General features: G+C 46.3%; 2 protein-coding genes across 4 annotated transcripts; one reads left to right on the top strand and one right to left on the bottom strand.

Moving 5' to 3' along the window:
- Positions 1-12: 12 nt before the first annotated feature.
- Positions 13-4,332, top strand: MAD2L1BP (MAD2L1 binding protein). The gene is made up of 2 exons (XM_048080167.2): positions 13-1,328; positions 1,872-4,332. The coding sequence occupies exons 1-2, from the start codon at positions 1,035-1,037 to the stop codon at positions 2,400-2,402; spliced, it is 825 nt and encodes a 274-aa protein (XP_047936124.2). The 5' UTR covers positions 13-1,034; the 3' UTR covers positions 2,403-4,332.
- LOC106029739 (epoxide hydrolase 1-like) lies at positions 4,268-15,353 on the bottom strand. Of its 3 annotated transcripts, XM_013171012.3 has the most exons (11): positions 15,259-15,353; positions 14,369-14,528; positions 13,021-13,044; positions 11,950-12,163; positions 11,052-11,232; positions 10,045-10,275; positions 9,513-9,642; positions 8,902-9,116; positions 6,041-6,149; positions 5,600-5,725; positions 4,268-4,622 (listed from the first exon to the last, which is right to left on the bottom strand). In XM_013171012.3, the coding sequence occupies exons 2-11, from the start codon at positions 14,506-14,508 to the stop codon at positions 4,421-4,423; spliced, it is 1,572 nt and encodes a 523-aa protein (XP_013026466.3). In that variant the 5' UTR covers positions 14,509-14,528; positions 15,259-15,353; the 3' UTR covers positions 4,268-4,420. The 3 variants fall into 3 exon arrangements, with proteins under 3 accessions (XP_013026466.3, XP_047936106.2, XP_066849970.1); XM_048080149.2 differs by lacking the exon at positions 13,021-13,044 and having other exon boundaries at positions 15,259-15,352; XM_066993869.1 differs by lacking the exon at positions 15,259-15,353 and having other exon boundaries at positions 14,369-14,546.
- Between the last annotated feature and the right edge of the window lie 2,908 nt (positions 15,354-18,261).

The following is an 18,261-nucleotide window of genomic DNA, read 5'->3' as shown; positions in this document are numbered from 1 at the left end:
TGGAGTCCCGCGGAGGCAGCGCCGCCCGCAGGGTGAGGGACGGGGTGCTGCCGTTTCTCCGCCCTGCTCAGCGGGAGGCTCCGCGGACCGCGGCCTCTCCGTGCCTCCCGGGGGGCGTCCTCGGAGATACGGGGGGCTGGCAGCTCGCCGGCGGGGCCCGGAGTGCCGCCCGTTCGGTGCCGGCAGGCTTCGGCCCCGGCTGCGGCCGCCGTGAGGGGCGGGGAGGCAGCGCGTTTGTGAAGATGTTTGACATCAGGAACACCTCACAGCTGCGCAGAAACGGCAGCGACTCGAGCTACTCAGAGATACCGTGACCTCCTGCCGAAGGGGGCTGGCAGCGAAGCCAGCGGGCTCGGGATGAGGCCCTGCCGTGCCCAGCGCTTGTCTCGGTGTCACTGCCGCCAGCAGCAAGCCTCGCTGCCGGCCCCGCATCCCCTGGGGACGGCGGCGCGGGCTCGGCGCTGGTGAACTCGTACTTCGGGATCGCTCGTCCCACCGCCCGCCCTCCGCCGTGTTTTGGAGGCTGCGCCCAATGGGGCCGCGGCCACGTTGTTTCCAAACACGGGGCCGCTCCTCCTGCCGCCGCGGGGCCCCGCTCCCCGCCTCCGCCGCGGTGAGGCGCTGCCACGGAGGCAGCTCCGCAGGCAGCCTGCCAGCGGGGAGCGCTCCAGGCCGGCGGCGGGGGCCTCTCACGGGGCAGGGGCAGCCGCAGCTCCGTGACAGCCGCGGGAGATGAGGGGAGAACAAACCCCGCTGAGTGCGGGAAGGCTCCCGCTGCACCGCTTGGGCGGCCCTAAACGGGGACAACCCATGCTTAGGGAGCTTCAGGGCCGGAGCAAGCGGCGCTACGCCGCCCCAGCGCGGCGGGTGGCGAGGAAACGGTGCCGCCGAGCAGCCACCGGGCGGCCCGAACCCCCTCCTCCTTCTCCCCGCCGCCCTCCCGGAAGCCGCGGGGCTGGGCACGGCGCCGCTCCCATGGTGCCCCGCGGCGGCGGCCATTCAAACGCGAGCCGGGAGCCACCGCCGCCTGCAAAATGGCGGCGCCGGGGGGAGCGGAGCCGCCTGGTGTGGCGGCGAGCCCCGCGTCCCCGCTCCTCACCGCCGAGGCGCCGGCCGCCCCGGAGCGCGGGAGGGGGCCCCACCGCAGCGGGCTGGCGGCGGCGGCGGCGCCGGTCGGCCCCTCGGTGTCCGTGGTGTTCCCGGGCGCCGTCAGCCGGGAGAGCTGCTGCCGCTTCGCCTGCGAGCTCCTGAAGCACGTCCTGTACCAGCGGCACCAGCTCCCGCTGCCCTACGAGCAGCTCGCCTACTTCTGCCGGCGGCCGGCGCAGGTGGGCTGGGGGCGGCCGGGGCCTCGGGGGGTGGCCGTGCCCGGGGGGCTCCCGGCTGAGTAGCTCGGCCCCTGATTTGTTTTTTTCCTGACAAAACTCTTTCTGAACTCTTCTGGAAAAACTCCACCAACGTTACGAGAAACAACTGGCAGGGCTCAACGTGTTGTTATTTATCCCCTTTTGCTCCAGTTTCCACTCGAAGCATGTTATTGTTGTCTGCTTGCACAAACAAGACTGACAAAACTTTTTTAAAGTGGCTTCAGGGTGGCTCCATATTTGAAAGATGGATTTTCTTATTCTTGTGGGGATTTACTGGTCGCTTGATGCAGACTCAAATTGAGCAGCAGTAATGTGGCATTTTCTCTTATTCCTGGACCTCCTGATTTCACGTGAGAGTACCTTATTACCCTTAAAAGGAACATAAAACCCTATAAATCTTCATCAGGTTTCAGGGAGGGCATGTGCCGTGCTTTCTGAAGAATGCATTGGGGCCCTCTCCACTCTTTCATAAATGTGCTAACTGGTTTTTGTTTCGGTTTCCAGGTTGGGGATGTGATTAAAAAGCCACCCTCTGTGGACCTGGCAAGCAAGAAATGCCAGCAGGTGCTGATGGATCTGGAAGGAATGCTCCAGCACTTGGAAGTAATGTTCAGTTTGACTCTGGTTCCCCGGGTCCTTATCCTACTTGGAGGCAGTGCCGTGAGTCCCAAGGAGCTTTATGAGCTCAACTTGGAGGGGGTCTGTGTGAGCAGTGCTGAGAAGAGCCTGAAGACCACATCCTGCGTGCGTAAGCTCTTTCACTCGCTCTTCATAGCAGACGTCTTCAGTGAACTTAAGGCTCTGCCTGTTATGGGCACTGTTGTCATGCTCCAAGGACACCGCGATTGTGGTGTTGAATGGTTCCGGCCCAAGCTCAACTATAAAGTACCAACTCGAGGGAGGAAACTAACTGTTAATTTGTCCTGTGATGGAGACATCAGTATAAGTGCCTCAGCTCCTTCGAGTATGACTTCTGCTTGGGAGGACTACATATGGTTTCAAGCACCAGTGACGCTCAAGGGCTTTCATGAATGACCTGTGCTCTGTAGAATTTCAATGGAGTATTGAATAACCTTTGGTGCTGCTTTATGTGGTAACTTGATCAAATGTAACAGCACATTCTTGTCTATCTGAATCTTTTCTCCAGGGTACCTACTGCCTTCCTGTAGCTGGACCACGTTCTTCCATGTTCATCTCCTGAATTGTCTTTGAAAGCAAATACCCTCTAAGGCACAGTTGCATACAGATACCATGATTCATTAGGAACCTGACCTGAGGCACAGGAAATGAATTAGTGTCTTGGGAATAAAACTTCTTAGCCACCTACTTGTTGAATTGACAAATACTGGATACAGGTTTCTGAGTTTTATTGCAGCCATATCTCTGGTATAATAATGACTATGTTAGCAGATTATTTTGGATTATAGATAATGTATGCGATTATTAATATAGTTGGCCTTTACCACGAAGGCTGTAACTACTTTTATCTACCCTACTGCTGTGAAAGGAGACATTTTCCTGAAGTCTGATCAGGCTCGAGCACTGAAGTGCTTGCCCATCTATTTCACAAAATCAGACTTCCCCATGACTCAGTTCCAGTTTGTTAACAATCTAAGGAGTGGCACTTTTTAGCAGTTGGGAGATTTCATACCTAGCACAGTGTCTTTTACAGGCAATGAAAAGAGGTTAAGCAGTCCTATGGAGGCAGGGGAGCACATTTTCTTCCTATTTTCTACTAACCTTTAGTCCATCAGACCTGACAATCAGTTTGATATACAATTAACATTAGGAGTAAGCAATTCCTTCTCTAGCCTTTTTCAGAGAAAGTTAGGACTCCTGCCCCAATATGATAGTTTATTCTCACTTAACAAAAAAAAAAAGGCAAAATTCTTCTTGCTTACTTTTGCCTTTCAGATATTTCAGAGTCTTAGACTCTAAAAGCTTCTGAAATGAAGAGGAGGTAAGGGGCGTGTCATCAAGTTCAGCACTATCTTTAACTGTCACCTCCTGCACTAAGTCAAAATGGCTTACCAGGAAGCAGAACTTGAGTCCTTTCTTCTGGACTAATGTCTAGTACAGAATGGGACATGGAGGGAGGGAAAGAAACCTGTGAATCACAGTGTGCCAGAACTAGATATCTGCTGGAGTTGTCTTGAATCGTCTGTGCATGTATCTGTAACATTATGAGCTTAATAGCTCCATCCCCTTTGAAGAGAATCTCTAGTCTACTGGCAGTGAGGTTGTTTGCAGTTATCTGCTAGCAAAAGCTGCTTGATGGGGTGGTAAAAGTCCTTTGAAAGGAGATCAGAGGGTGAAGTAACCTTCCATACCTGGTACATATTTTAAGCTTGTCTGACATTTTGGCATGAAATAAGATTGTAGAACTGGAAGGAAATTAGTGAAGTTCATATTTTTGAGCTTGGAGAACACTAGGAGTGCAGTCTTTGCCTTACTATCCACTGACAACTGTCATATAATGTGTAGTAACTGCTGAAGTTAGCTCCAGGGGAAAAAAACTGCTAAAATAAAGTTGCCTTATGTACGGCTGCCCACTTGGGAAAGTAATCACAGGTCTCTCGAATGAAATATAACTTGAACTATTCAGTAGGAGTGTTTGGTGTGCTCAGGAGATCAAAGCCCTCCCGCACTTCCACCAAAGCTACTTGTAATGCATATTTAAGAATGCTAGCACTCAAGAATTTAAAGAAGCTTTTGAAAAGACGCCTTAGTTCTGAGGAACAAGGGGCATGCTCCTTACTGCTTTATCCCCCAAATGAGTGCAATGTTACTGCATTAAACTGTTTACATTCTCTCTTATACTTGAACTATGAATGCAGCAATGATATGGTGCTGGGAATAAAAGATGACAAGATGCTTTTTTACATAGGAAGAGCTTTAGAACTTGTTAATCAAGTTTAGTAGTCATAATCATTATCAAAATAAAATGTTGGCTTCTGTATTGTGATTACATTGAGTTTATTTAATCCCTCAAAGTAAGGCTTCTGTGGGTAGCAGAACAGCTTGCTTCTTTTCTACGTATCTAAACGACAGGTTCACAGCTGCTCCACCCTTCTCACAAAGTGTATGATGTCTTGTGCCAGAAGCTTTGGTTCCTCAAAAGCAGCAAAATGGCCTCCGCGGGGCATGTAAGAGTAACTGACAATGTTCTTGAAGATCGCCTTTGCCCAGGAACGTGGTGTATGTGCTATCTCCTCAGGAAAAGCTGCAATCCCCGAGGGAACATATACTCCAATCCTAAAAAGACATTAGTTAACTGCATTTTCAAAACAGTTCTTAGGGAAAATCCGACTTTCAGAGTCCGAAGTAAAACCTTTTGACTCTGGCAGCTGTCAGGGCGAGTCGGAGAAATTTTACTATGTTGTAGTCTATACTCTGCTGAAGAGCTTCATTTGTATTTGAATCTCTTCGAGTTCAAAAATGTTATATCCAAAGATGCATAAAATGAAGCCCACTTCACAAACAGTATTAAATCTTGGAAAATGTTTCAGGTTTTTGAGATTGCTGTATAGCTTTGTGATATGAGATAGCACATCTCTATGTGAAACTCAGAAATGAGCTAACTCATTTACTTTTGGATTCATGGTACCGGTATAATAAATTACTCTCTTGAGAGGGAAGGTAAACTGGTTGTCAGTCTACAGAGAACAAGACTCCCCTATTTTGTTTCTAATACCAATCACTTGGAGAGGAGTTCTGCTCAGCAGTGTGTTTCCTGGTCAGCCTCTCTTGTAGTCATCTTAAAGCCAGCAGCTGTTAGAAGGTGTTGGGTTCCAAGTACTGCTCTACTGGAAGCTTGTTTCCTTAGAAAAATCCCTTCCCAAACTGCTTCTACAAGTTTCTGCGTAACAGCTGTAGTTCATAGTTTATCCACCAGTAAGCCATAGCCTTCCTAATTCAGTTTAAACTTGTTAGAAATGCTCATGTTTTTCTGTTTTGTATTTACCAAACCAAGCCATGGATTACGTTTGTTTGTCTGGTAAATCTATAGACCTGTATTTGGAAGACGAGACTGAATTACCTATTTTCTTGACTACAGGCCAGCCTGTGTAGATTTTTAGGTTCAAAGGAAGTCACCTTTAACTTTCATTTATCAAAGAAAAAGAACTGGGATTGTTTTCTCACATAGGCTAAACTTGCTGTTTTAAGTGATCTAAATGCAGGCAAATCTGATTGTCTTGTCTGCAAATGTTTTGCACCTGCCACTTCATTACCTGGAATCATTAGTTAGATGAGGATCCTGGGAGAAGTTCTCCTTGTAGTACCGCATTGAGGGCACAATAGATGATGTCACCCAGTAAATCATCACATTGGTCAAAAGCTCATCTAGCGAGTACTTGCTATTGAGAGAGAAAAAAGCAATTTATCTGAGAGCTATTTTTCAATACGCTATATTGGGCTTATGCCTTGAAGAACAGTTGGTTGTCTGGTTCTCTACTCATTTTCAAGCAGCAAATCAGTTGACATCTGTGTGCTCAGAGCAAAACTGCCTGGTGCTGAACCAGTAGCTTGCAGGCAGCCTACTATAAGGTTAACTACTTGTCTTGTAATCTTTCATCCTTAAAATTAACCCAATCTTTTACCTATCTCCTCATTAGCTGTCATCACACTGCCTTTTAATGAGTTTTCTCATCAAAGAGCTTTTGTTTCCTTACCTTTCCAAGCCTCCATCATCTTTATGCAGAAATGATTTATTTGTCCAGGTAGAGAATTTCTCCAAAATATATGCAGCAAGCCCCACCGGGGAGTCATTCACTCCACAACCTAGTTCAGGAGAACAGCAGAGCTTTTGCATTTGCATGGCATTGTAATACTTCAACTGAAGTTAAACTGGACTTTCACAAGTTCCTCGGAGTTTTACATGAGAATTTGGTAGAGAGGTTGTATTTAACTAGCCCTGGCAGTACTTTATTCTTGATGAATTTACCCCTGTGGAGTTCCAGCTGTAAGTGACAGTGCTGCAAACACACGTGGCTCCTATGCAAGAGAAGCAAGGAGCAAAACCAGACCTGTCAGCTTCCTGTTGACATGCGGCAGGAGCACACTGGGATGTAAAGGGATTACACTGTACAAAGAGTTTTTAAATAAACTATTTGGGAATGCTGTCCTGCTTTGGATGGGTAATCAGGACACTGAGCACAGTTCATCACCTTTTATGTAATTTAAAGAGTGGAGTGCTGTGTATCCACTACCTGTTCCTGCCCTTTGGGAGCACTATGTTATAAATATTATAAAGGTAGTACATACGTATCACATTATCTCCATGTTTTACTTGTAAAACAAGGATAGTATTTACTTCAGTAGTGATACAGGCTTGCCTTCAGAAAATTCCTTAGCAGTACTCTAGGCTGTAATTTTAGAGTATACTAAGCATTGTGTACTTTCAGGTGCATTTTAGTGTGGCTTCAGCACTGAATGACTTTTTAGAAGATGATGCACACCACGGACTGTTTAATAGTGGGCCTAGCGGAGTAAATTTGTACATTGGCACAACAATTTCCTGCATGTCAGGCCCAGAGTAATGTGCTACAGATTGAAATCATATAAACGCTTTGGCCAGCAACAGTAGGGCAGTCTTAAATGCGTCATCCAGCATAAAACCCATCTGGAGATGAGCATTTTCTGGGCTGAAAGCTGCCTCTGAACTACTTTATGGAGTGTCTGTGGATTAGACCCTCAAATAGCAGACTCGTTTGCAGCTTGTTACTCAACCTGTACCATATTCAACATGCCACAACTGGTGCCGTGTGAAAATACTGTGACTTTGCTTTAAACTTGCCTGATAAGAACTGAACTGATAATATAGATATTTCTTACAACTGAGTAGGGAATATATATTTTTTTCATATTTATTTTCTACATTTCACAATTCTAGTGTGCTAAGAAGTCCCTGCTGTTTTATCTTCCAGGTTACATAGTCCTATACTGTGTACAGTGTTTTTATGGAAGCTGCTTGATCACGCCAATTTGCCTTTTTTCCCCCCTTTTTGTATTCTGATTCTAAAGCACGCTTATGAAACAGGGTGAACAGGAATGCAATGGATTCTGAATATCATGGATTTGGTATTTTGTCTTGGTCTTTTTTTGTTGTTTTGTTTTATTTTATTTGACAGTCTGTAAAATGCTCTTGAACTTTGGCTGAGCTGGCTGACATTTGAAAGAACTAACCATGACTCATGGATTTTCTTATATGGCAGCAGCCAAAGAAGAGCCCATTGTGATTTCTTCCCCTAATTGCTTTGCACTTTGGTGACATCAAATTTTATTGGCCAATTTATTCAACTAGTCAATTAAATGTTTTCGCAACTCTCTGCAGTTATCTTTAGATTAAACTAAGCCCTGGATAGCACTCAATTTTTCACTTAACAATTAACTTTTCTCTGTAGAGAAATTAGGATCATGCTTAATTGTACAGGTGCCAGCACAGATTTTTGTGATACTCTCCTCACCCCTGGAACTTGCTTACTTATTCCTGTGTTCAGATTCTCATGTTAACCAGTTATTAGTCATGAACTTAGTCCTATTCTAAAGGCAGTTTCATTTTTTGGGAAACATCGGGGAGGAACCTCAATAAAACTTAGTTTTTGGAATTTGCTCTCATTTTTGAACCCTGATTTTCTTGTGATACTATCACCTGTAAATCAATTTTCTTCTTTAAAATAGTTCTGCCAGCTTACTGATCACAAAGACTAGACATACTGATCTGTATTTTTCCAGGGCTGCTGTCCCACCACTTCTTGTCTATTTAAAACAAAACAAACAAAAAACAAAAACAAACAAAAAAAGCAGCCTGGTATCTTGCTTGCCTCCTTTTATTTCTTTGGTATTGTGATGAGTTCAAGCAACAGACTAGGTATTATTTAACATTTCACTTTCAGTTACTTCTGAAAGTTTCAGTGAATAGCCAGGCTGAGATACTATTCATTCTGTAATCTCTGCTAGTGACACCAGTCTGATGCAGTTCTGCTGTCTTTCCTAGTGAGAGAAAGTACTCAGAAGAATACCCCATAATCTTTACTAGTGTGGACTAATACAAATAATTCATTTAACCTTTCTGAGATGGCCGTATGTTTCTTCTGACTCTTTATCTACTGGCCACACTGACTCTGTCAGCCTTCTGGCTTTTAAGATTTAGGGCTGAGTCTACCTTTCTGCAAATTTCACATTACACTTGCTTATGATCTTTTTTTCATGTTTTCACCCATTTTTATTTCTAGAAGCTTCAGTTTCAAGACCCTACGCTTCACTTTAAGAGGCTTTTTGCAAAGGGGTTCTTTCCTCAAGAGAAGTGGTACTCCATTTTAAACAGTTTTAAAAGTGATATTTGCAGCGTCCAACTTTTTTTTTTTTTTTTTAAAGACAGGTTTTGGTCCCATGTCTTGCATTCAGTCACCGGAATGCATTGCTTTTCAGATGCAGTAGGCCTTTGTTCGACTATGAGTTTTTTTTTTTTTTTTTTTTAAATACCATGAGCAGTTTGTATACTATATATAGCAATATAAAGAAGGTTCATTACCTGCAGTGTCTGGTTTGGTGGCTTGGATATGTAAGTATCCAGATTCTCGCAGAAGATCATACACATTCTTCTGCATGAAGGGGTACATCCGTCGAACGTCTTCCCTAGTGAAGCCTACAAGCCATGGTACGTAAGCCCCAAGCATCACTTGAACCAACTTTTTAAAACCTTGCATGGTGATGAAGACAAGATTCACATGAATCCCCTTCACAGATCTAAAATCAAATTAATTAATAGAAAGTTAAATCAATAAACTTTCTGTATCCAGATTTTCTAGAAAGTAAGTCTGACTGGTGCTATGATAGAAGCATTTCATAGAGTCAGATATATCAAGCCCTGAAAGAACCTGAAAGGTTCGTTGTGGTTATCATGGTTCAAAAAGATTGTAGGAGTTAGAAATTATACAGCTGGTGCCATCTCCATTCAGCTGCGCCACTGGTATGTGATGCCAGTTTTTAGGTGTTAAATGCTGAGCTATGATGCCATCTTCCACGGAAGGTATTTTGTTTCTTTTCTGATCAGGCTCCCTCAACTTTGCATTTTAGATGGGAAAGTGCTATACTCTTCAGCTGCTGAAAGGATGAGCTCCTTTGATTCCCTTTGCTACTCACTCTGGCAGCATCTGGGCCATGTTTGTAGTAATTCGAGATCCCCAGTCTCCTCCCTGAACATAGTATTCCTTGAAGCCCAGTCTCTTCATCAGCTTGTGAAATATCCGAGCAGTTGCGCGGCTGTCAAAGCCTGTAGGTAAAGAGAAACACCACACAGGAGACCCGTTTGTCCCAGCATGCATTCCCTGGCCAAAGATCACGGCCTGACAGAGGCAAGTGAGTGTGCTGCTGTGAAGGCACTGCTCCACCTCACTCCTTGACAATAAACAGAACTCCAGACGATGTAAATTCAATGCAAAGAGGAGAAAGTGGAAAGCAGAGATGGCTTCCAGCTACCACTGCCTTCCAAATCTCCACAACCAGCCTTAGAGCCTCAGTCACGTCAGCATACGTGCAGAGCCAAGTTTACTGAACCTCAGATCCAGAATCTGCCTTCCTGCATTCACAGGCTTCAGTGCACAGGGGTCTGGGGGATAGCTGAAGTGTTACACCAAAAACCTTGCGATTCCGATGGAGCCTCTTCATCACTTACCTTTCTGGTGCGGAGCCTCTGAGAAGCCATAGCCTGGGATGGATGGGCAGATGACCTCAAACACCACATCGCCATCACCCAGGCTGTACTTGGCTGGCTCTGTGAGCAGAGGGATGATCTTGTAGAACTCGTAGAAGGAGCCAGGCCAGCCGTGGACCATCAGGATAGGTTGAACAGCTCGTCCATGAGGGACGTAAGGAGGCTTCACATGGATAAAATGGATATCAATCCCTGCCAGACATCAAAGAGATAGATTAAGCTCTGTCTCCATCTCAATTTCTGTTCTGGACTCTGAAGAAGGAGGTTGGCAAAGTATTAATTAGGTTTCATGGCAGAAATTATACAGTCAACTAATGGCAAGAAGATGCCCAGCTGAAAGGGGGATGCCTGGCATTGTAGCTATTTCTCATCTTTTGCATACAGACCAAGGTATTGATCTCAGCCCCAGAAATTGGAGTTGCAGCAGACTGAGCATCCCTCTCCTGAGAAAGTGGTTTCACAGTAATGGGTAGAGCTACACTTAAATTCACAGCATAATGCAGGGAAGACATTGGGCATTACCACACAAAAACATGACATAATGACATGAAAAAATATTCTAGCCTTAGAGCCTGGATAAATTTTGCAGTCTTTAAAGGTGTCTTCAAGGCATCACTAGAAGAAAACAAGAAAACCTCATAGTTAATTAGCACAGGTTCTGAGCCAGAGGAAGCCCATTTTGAAACATACCTAAACTTATTGCCAATGTATGATGGTCTCAATTTATACAAGGTTATTAATAATGTGGGCCACAATAGTGATATTTCCCTTACATCACTAAGCTGTTATGCATACTGTTGTCTTAAATATTCTAACATCTTACAGTAGCCGTCAGGGCTGGGCTTCCAGCAGCTCCTTGTGTACCACTGGCAAGAGCAAAGTGAGGGCGGCTGGTATCTGCCAGAGAAGTGCCCTGTGTTGGACCAGGGAGCCACGTGGACCTGCTTGTGACACAACGACCCCCTCACCTTCGATGGTGGTGTGGAAATGAGGGTATTTGTTCAGGATTTCCACTTGCTTGTTCCAGTCGAACTGGTTCCTCCAGTAGGCCACCACCTTCTGCAGGTAGTCGGAGTTGAAGCCGTAGTGGAAAGCTGCCCCTTCCAGCGGAGGCGCGTAGCGAGCCTGGTCGAGGCGGTGGTGCAGGTCCTGCAGGAGGAGCGAGGCTGCCCAGCTGCCCACCCGTACTGAGCTCCAGGGCAGCCACGAGCAGGAACCAACTCTCAAGGTGGCTACCAGCTTTCAGACCGCTCCTGGTACACCACGAGGCCGGCTGAAGCAGTGGCATGCTCTAAATGATCTCATCAATCACTTACATGGGGAACACATTTTTCTACAGATTAACTGTTCCCCCAAGAGGGTCCCACTCCTGCCCTGCTGCTAATTTCTTTTAGGATTTTTGGAACTAGCAAATTCCAGGCCTTGCTGGCTGGAAAAAGAATAAAAAAGTGTGATCAAAGATTGGGCCCAGATGTGTGTTGCTAATTGACTGGATAATTAGGGACAGGTGCTACAACTCATCAAGGCTCTGTCCCTTCACCCTTTCCAGGCATCTCTCTGTGGGAGCCCCTCAGCCCTGCCCTGCTGTAGCTGCTGCTGTCCCTACACCCTCCTGCCCTGCCCCACCGCCTGCAGACCCACTGTCAAACTGAGCTGCTCGAGGTTGCATAGAGGGTCTGTGACATCTGAAAGTCTTTAGGGGACATTGCAATGAATCTGAACCCAGATCTGACTCATGAAGGCTGATGAGACAGCATCATCTAACAGTATTAAGTAACTGCACTGGCATATCTCTAAGCAGTAAGGTGGTAACAGAGTCTCCATCTCACAGCTTCCTTCCTCTCCCTATATCCCAGCCACTAGTACCTCAATTTCTTTGTCAGAGGTTTCAATCTTGAAGGGGCGGATTCTTTCATCTTCGTTCTCTCTTAGGGGTCTTTCACCTGAGCCCCACCATCCATCACCCATTTCGAGTCTCTTGATCTTGCGTCTAGACATTAGCCAGCAAACCACCATTCCTCCGACCCCCAGAGCGGCTGCAGGGACCAGGACTGCATTCTTCTGTGAATATTGAAAAGACCTAGGGAGGCATAACATTTGCATTCAATAACAGAAGCGCCAAGGGTAGTGGGACTGTGCTGAGGCTTGTTTTCACACTGGTTGGGCCCAAGAAATAACAGATGTCCAAACACCCCATGGAGTCGGCAGGGGTTGAGCATTTCTGTTATTTTTGAAGACCACATGCAAGATTTGGGGCAGCCCCCCAGAGAGCAATGAGTTCCACAAATACCAACTCAGCAATCTGAAACCAGAGTAGAGATATTAAACTCTAACAACAAGAGTCTGAAGACAAGAAGCCTCAAGGTTACATCTACCAGCGCTCATTAGGGATCTCAAGCTCTTGCTGATCATGACTTGCTGATCACAAGGCTCCTGAGTAGAGACAAGGGTCTTCAGCTGCCAGAAGGAGCTTGATGTGCTGGACGTGCCCTTCTCAGCAGTGCTTTACACATAGCTTTCCTACAGATTCAAGCATCTCTTAGGGCAACACTGGCCCTCTAAGATAGCCCTCCACAGGTAGGGGTCTAGGTTGTCTGTTTGGTGCCCCCATTTCTGTTCCACACAGCCGAGTTTAGGACTTTCTTGAAATATGGGAGCTAAGTTGCCAGAGCTGGTTTTAACAGACGTGTAGCATGTTCTGAAGCTCTTTAAATGCATGAGCAATCAGTCCCAAATGAATGGTACTTTCCTTTCCCTCTGACCTGTGGCTCAAGCTCTGCAGCTTTGCCTGGGGATTAGGAGTTGTGCCTGTTGCAGGGGGCTGCAGGAGGACTACAAATGAAAATTTGTTGTTGTCATATGGAGGTGGGAAAGGACTATGCTGTATTCTAGGTCGGGTGTTAAATGAAAAGTGGAGGGCTTGGCTATTTCACTCACCTGATGCGGGATAAGATGCTCTCCCTAAATAAAAGAGAAAAAGAAAAAAAAAGATCCTTACAGACTGATCGTGTTGTCTGAATAGTACCAATCTTTGGGGAGAGTGCAAAGAACCTCATCTGCCTTGGGATTGTGAGCTCTTTAGCCACACGGACACATCCATAATTTTTCTTGTACATTTGGATGAGAAAGAGAGGGAGTGCAGAGGCAATGTTTCTTGGCTGCGTGCTAGCTAGATATCTTGTTTAAATAATATTACCTCCTTCAGCACAATTTAGATAAAAGGCCCTAAACAGACGGGTAGGTGTCCTTGCAGTCTTTCATCCTACGAGTGGCTGTGATACTTCAGCCAGGAAAATCAGTTATTTTGACCACTGCATGGAGATAGGCACAAAGCCCTGCAGGGAACTTTTAAGATCAAGGTTCACTCTGCTCCCAGCCACGCTGTGCTCATTGTGCCACAGGGCTGGCACGAGGAGAGGCTTGTAGGACCTTTACCTGCTCAGATTTCAGTGAGTTGCTATACCTTTCCTACTTCTAATGACTCCTAAGTAGATACTGAGCTTTTAGGTCTTATCTGCCTGCAAGAAAAATGAAAATTCCTCCTTGGTTCTATTTTAGCCTGATGGATTGTCTTGCAAGAATAGTTACTTCTGGAAAAAACTAGAAGTAACAAGAAAAAGTTTTGCCGCTCCACCTTACGGAAGGTGGCTGAAGTAGGGAGCTGTTTGGCGTCATAATTAAGGTATCTCAAAACAAATACAAGGGCACAAATCTCCATGAAAACACACACCCATTTGCTGTTTCTTTTTACCTGCTATCATTTCCCACCACTACCTGTGGCAAATAATCTGGTGCCTATACTGGAGACCGTAGCAGTCCCCATGGCAATTTGGTAATGATCTCTGATATCTGGTGTGTGATTTTTAAGGAGGTACCTCCTTAAACAGCTCCCTGCCAAGGCAAAACAAAGCTTCTGTAAGCAAACAATGTCACCCTCCACCTCACGGAGGCTGAGCAGCTTATGCAACAGGTAATAATATCCCTGTGCACTTACATCCCAGACTTTAGTGAGTCGGAGGCATGAAACAAGTTATTGTGGCACTAGCACCAGCTCAGCGCTGTTAACAAATCAAGCACGCCAGAGACACAGCTCTCCGAGCAACAAAAAGCAAGGTTCGGTCTAGTACAACCTCCTCCCCAGTCACGCTCAGGAGAAACCAGCTGCGTGCTCCCCACACCCTCCGATGGCTTGGCTCAGCCTGGGTTACCCTGCAGGGCTTTCCCCGACCCCAACCACAGCAGAGCCCTGTTTGGGGCCTTCCTCCCCACCCCGAGGGCATCTCACCAGGCGTTGGGAAGGACCTCCTGCCACATGTCTGCTCCTCCTCGCCTTGCTGCAGCTCTGAGCGAAGCAACCCAGGTGTCTCCTCGGCTGGCTTTCTCTTGGCACTGACGCTCTCTCAGTGACAAGGCAAGCCACATCATTGATTGGTGCCACCTATTGCCTAAGTGTGCGCATGCAAATTAGGTTCAACAAAGTTCAACAGAGGCAAATACAAAGTCCTGCATGGGGAGGGAATAGACCTGTGCACCAGCACAGGCTGGGTGCCAAAAGCACAGAAAGCAGCTCTGCAGAGCCTGATTTGAGGTCCTCAAATGAATCACTCAAGGAGGGGACCTTCTGAAAAAGGCTAGCTATGTATGGGGCTATACAGCAAATATGTTAGCCAGCAGGCTGGCTGAAGCGATCCTTTCCTTCTCTTTGGCCCTTGTGAGACCATGTCTGGAAGCGCAGTGCTGAGGTCTGGTCTTGTTGGTAGAGGACGGAGCAGAGTGAGTCCAGTGCAGGGCCACCAGGCTGCCAGGGGCTGGAGCACATGCTGTATGAGGAGAGACTCAGACCTGTGCTTGTTCAGCCTGGAAGACAGAATGCAAATGTGTGTGTGTGTGCGTGTGTCCATCCTACTGCTGTCTACAGCTACCTAGTGGACAGCATAGAAAAAATAGAGCTAGACTCTTTCTGGGGGAGCAACAGTGGAGGGACAAAAGGTAATGGATGCTAATTGCAACAAAGGAAGTTCTGGTTAGATATTAGGATAAATTAGTTCCCCATTCAGACACTGAAGTGTGTCCCAGAAAGGACACTGGAACAGGGTCCCAGAGAAGATCTGGAATCTCCATCCTTGGAGCTATTCAGAATTTGTAAGGAGCAAGGCACTCTGCAACCTGACCTACCTGGACCTGCTCTGTGCAGGTGGTGGGACCAGCTGACTTCCACGGGTCCCTTCCAACCTGTGCATCGTGTGGTTCAATCCCATGTGCGCCTGGGATTTGCAGCAGCTGAAACAAAACAAAACAAAACAAAACATCAAAAAAGGAAAAGATAAGTTTTCTCATATACCACAGAAACTAGTGCTTTTATTTAGCTCAGGGAACTAGATTTCATTTCCCAAATGGTCAATTAAATCTTACTGGATAAAGGTTTCTTTTTTCCCAAATTGTTGCACAGTGTCCTTGCCGTGTTTCACTTCAGGGATAGCTACATTTTACTGTCAGAGGGAATGACTCCTACCTCCATGCAATGCTCAAAGTAAAGTCCCATTACCAATGAGATCTGCGGAGATCAAGTCTTGTATTGCTGTGCTGTCAAAAGAGCTATCAGGAGGAAAACCTTGTAAATCCTACATTTGGTTTAAGTTCAATTTCTTGCTACACCACGGCTATTTCTGGTTATGCCTGGGAGATGGCTGGGATTACTTAGCTTTAAGGCCTTATTTCTAAAATAAAAGCAAGTCTGGAAGCCTTTTGGAAGATGGCATCCCTGATTGCAGAGGGGGCTGTAATTAAGACTGGAGAATTACTATCAACAAGAGGAAAAAATGATCACCAGGGTGAAAGGTAGTTGAGGACCCCCGTAGTTTGACATGTTGGGGTACAACAGGCAGTGATGTTTCTAGGATTCAAAAGAGACCTTGAGAGAATTCTGTTTCTTACCTATGACTAGGAAAAGGCACAAAGGAGGAAGATCTGGCTTAAATAACTGAGAGTGAAAATATCTATTCCAGGAATGTTGGAAAAGAGCCAGCAGAGCTAGTTAAAGCGGCAGAGAAAAGATACAAGTTGCTGCCGTCTGTCTAAAAGGTTTGGGACTATCAGAACAGGTTTCTCTGAGATATAGGCGGGCACACCAAGGCCATTAATATCCTGAGGCTAAAAGGCAAAAAACAAAACCAAACCAAACCTCAAACAACCAATAAGACACAAAACAGTGATAAATCTGAAACAACTGAGATGTTAGCATGCTGTATAAAATGCAGGGTGTATGTGCAAGAGTTTGGTGAGTGCTGGAGCAAAGAGCTCAAGGGGTTCCGGAGGAAATCCTCCACTTTGGGGTACTGCAGCAGCTTGTCCATCCACTGGAAAACAAGTTTTTTTCCCCTTCTCTCTTACAACCCCTAGTGGCCCAAATGCACAACTCCAGGCAGAAACTGCTTGTTGGTGTCAACTAGGCTACCTACCCGGAGGCTGTGATGCACGTCCCATAAATGTAACTATCAGAGGAAAGGATATAGAAGAGTGTCTCAGAGCATCTCCCTGCACTGGGGCAGGATCCCTTATCCTTAATGATAGACGTTTTATCAAACCCATTTTAAAAAGCCTCCTTGGAGCACTATTAGAACATTTTCTGCCCCTGTCCCGGTGCTGTGATTTTGCTGGTCCAGCTGCTGTTCTGGCATGGGAAGAAAAAGAAAAGAAAAAAAAAAAGAAGAATTGTTATATAGTATTTCAGTATTGCATCTGTCTAAACTTTAAAAGGCTCTCATGTTTCCATTGCACAAATCCCATGTGAACAGAGGGCTTGTTTCCTCTCTCTCCCTTGCTTTTGCCACCAATCAGCAGTATCACGCCTGCACAAACAATAGAAAATATGCACATGGAAATGTAACCGTAATGCATTTTTCCCACCTGTTTCAGCAGCGGGATACAAGCAGGAGCAGCCAAACACAAGATAACCTGCCAGCTCTCCCAGGGCCATTCACAGTGCTGCCGGAGGGAGAGCCCAAAAAGCCCAACCAGAGCTTAAGCGAGTGCCAAAAAGAGGCACTCGCAGCACTTCTGCAAATAATGGGTGCCCTCTGGTGGGAAGAGGAGCTCAGAGTGCACAAAATAACCACTTTTTTTTTTTTTTCTTTTTCTTTTCCCTGTTTGAGCACTTTGTGGTTTTCTCATTGTCCTTTGCACATAATTGGAATGGAAGCCTCCTAAATGCCATTAGTTCCAAAACCCGAGACGTGGGGAGGAAAGTTGGTGATTTCTGGTTATGAAATGAGATTGTGAACAGAGTTAAGACTGGAGCACAAAAGCTTTGCCTGCAGCTGTTTTATAGCTTGAGATGCTGGGCTAACTCGTAAATGATCATTCTGACCCTTAGGTCGATTACAAGCCCCTCACTGATATTTATGCTCCTGGCTGTAATGCTCTGCCCTTCACCTTTCTGTATGAAGAATTCACTATATAATTCTCCTCTTGCATGTGCAAAATCAGGTTCGCTGTCTTGAGACTATTACTGGAGAGCAAAGACTGTGCAGTAACAGGGGATCTTTAGGAATGTGGTCTCCTGACATACACCAAGAGCAAGCTGTCTTCTTTTTAGTTGGTGAGTGGCCACTTGGCAAGCTGCTGGCTGCTGATGCTGTTGCAGGGCAGGGCAATGCCTGGGAGCCTCAGGGCTGCCCTTTTCCCTTTTCAGGCTGTCATGCAACCCTGCTCGACCCATGGCATCACCTGATGATACCCACCTTCTCTGTGACACTCCATTTTCTTCGTTTTCTTTTAAGAAAACTCCTTAAAACTAATGAAGCTTTCCTCAGCTTGACAGGACCTTTGCTCCCCCAGACCAAAGACAGCTCCAGATACTGAATGCAGCATTTCCCTGCATGAACTCTGGAGGGGAACAGTCTGCACAACCCAACGGGTCCAAGCTGGGTCTGCTCGTGCACGCACGTCTCTTTCCACAGGTGTTGTATGAAAACAACACTGCCCAGCAATGGGATCGCACAGGAAAGACTGCAGAGCTTCCCACATGTGGCTGTGTCCTGGAGGCCAAGGAAGAGCCCCAAGCGTGTCTCCCTGCCCACAATGGATGGGCAGAGGTTTCACCTTCCTGGCGAGACCCCGGGGAGTGCAGCTGGTCAGCGGAAGATTTGCTTTTCACCAAAATCTGCTTGAGCCCTGAAT

This window comes from Anser cygnoides, chromosome 3, assembly GCF_040182565.1.
Source record: "Anser cygnoides isolate HZ-2024a breed goose chromosome 3, Taihu_goose_T2T_genome, whole genome shotgun sequence".
Lineage (NCBI taxonomy): Eukaryota > Metazoa > Chordata > Aves > Anseriformes > Anatidae > Anser > Anser cygnoides.
Note: the sequence above shows the minus strand (reverse complement) of the source record. Positions and strands in the feature narration are given on the sequence as shown.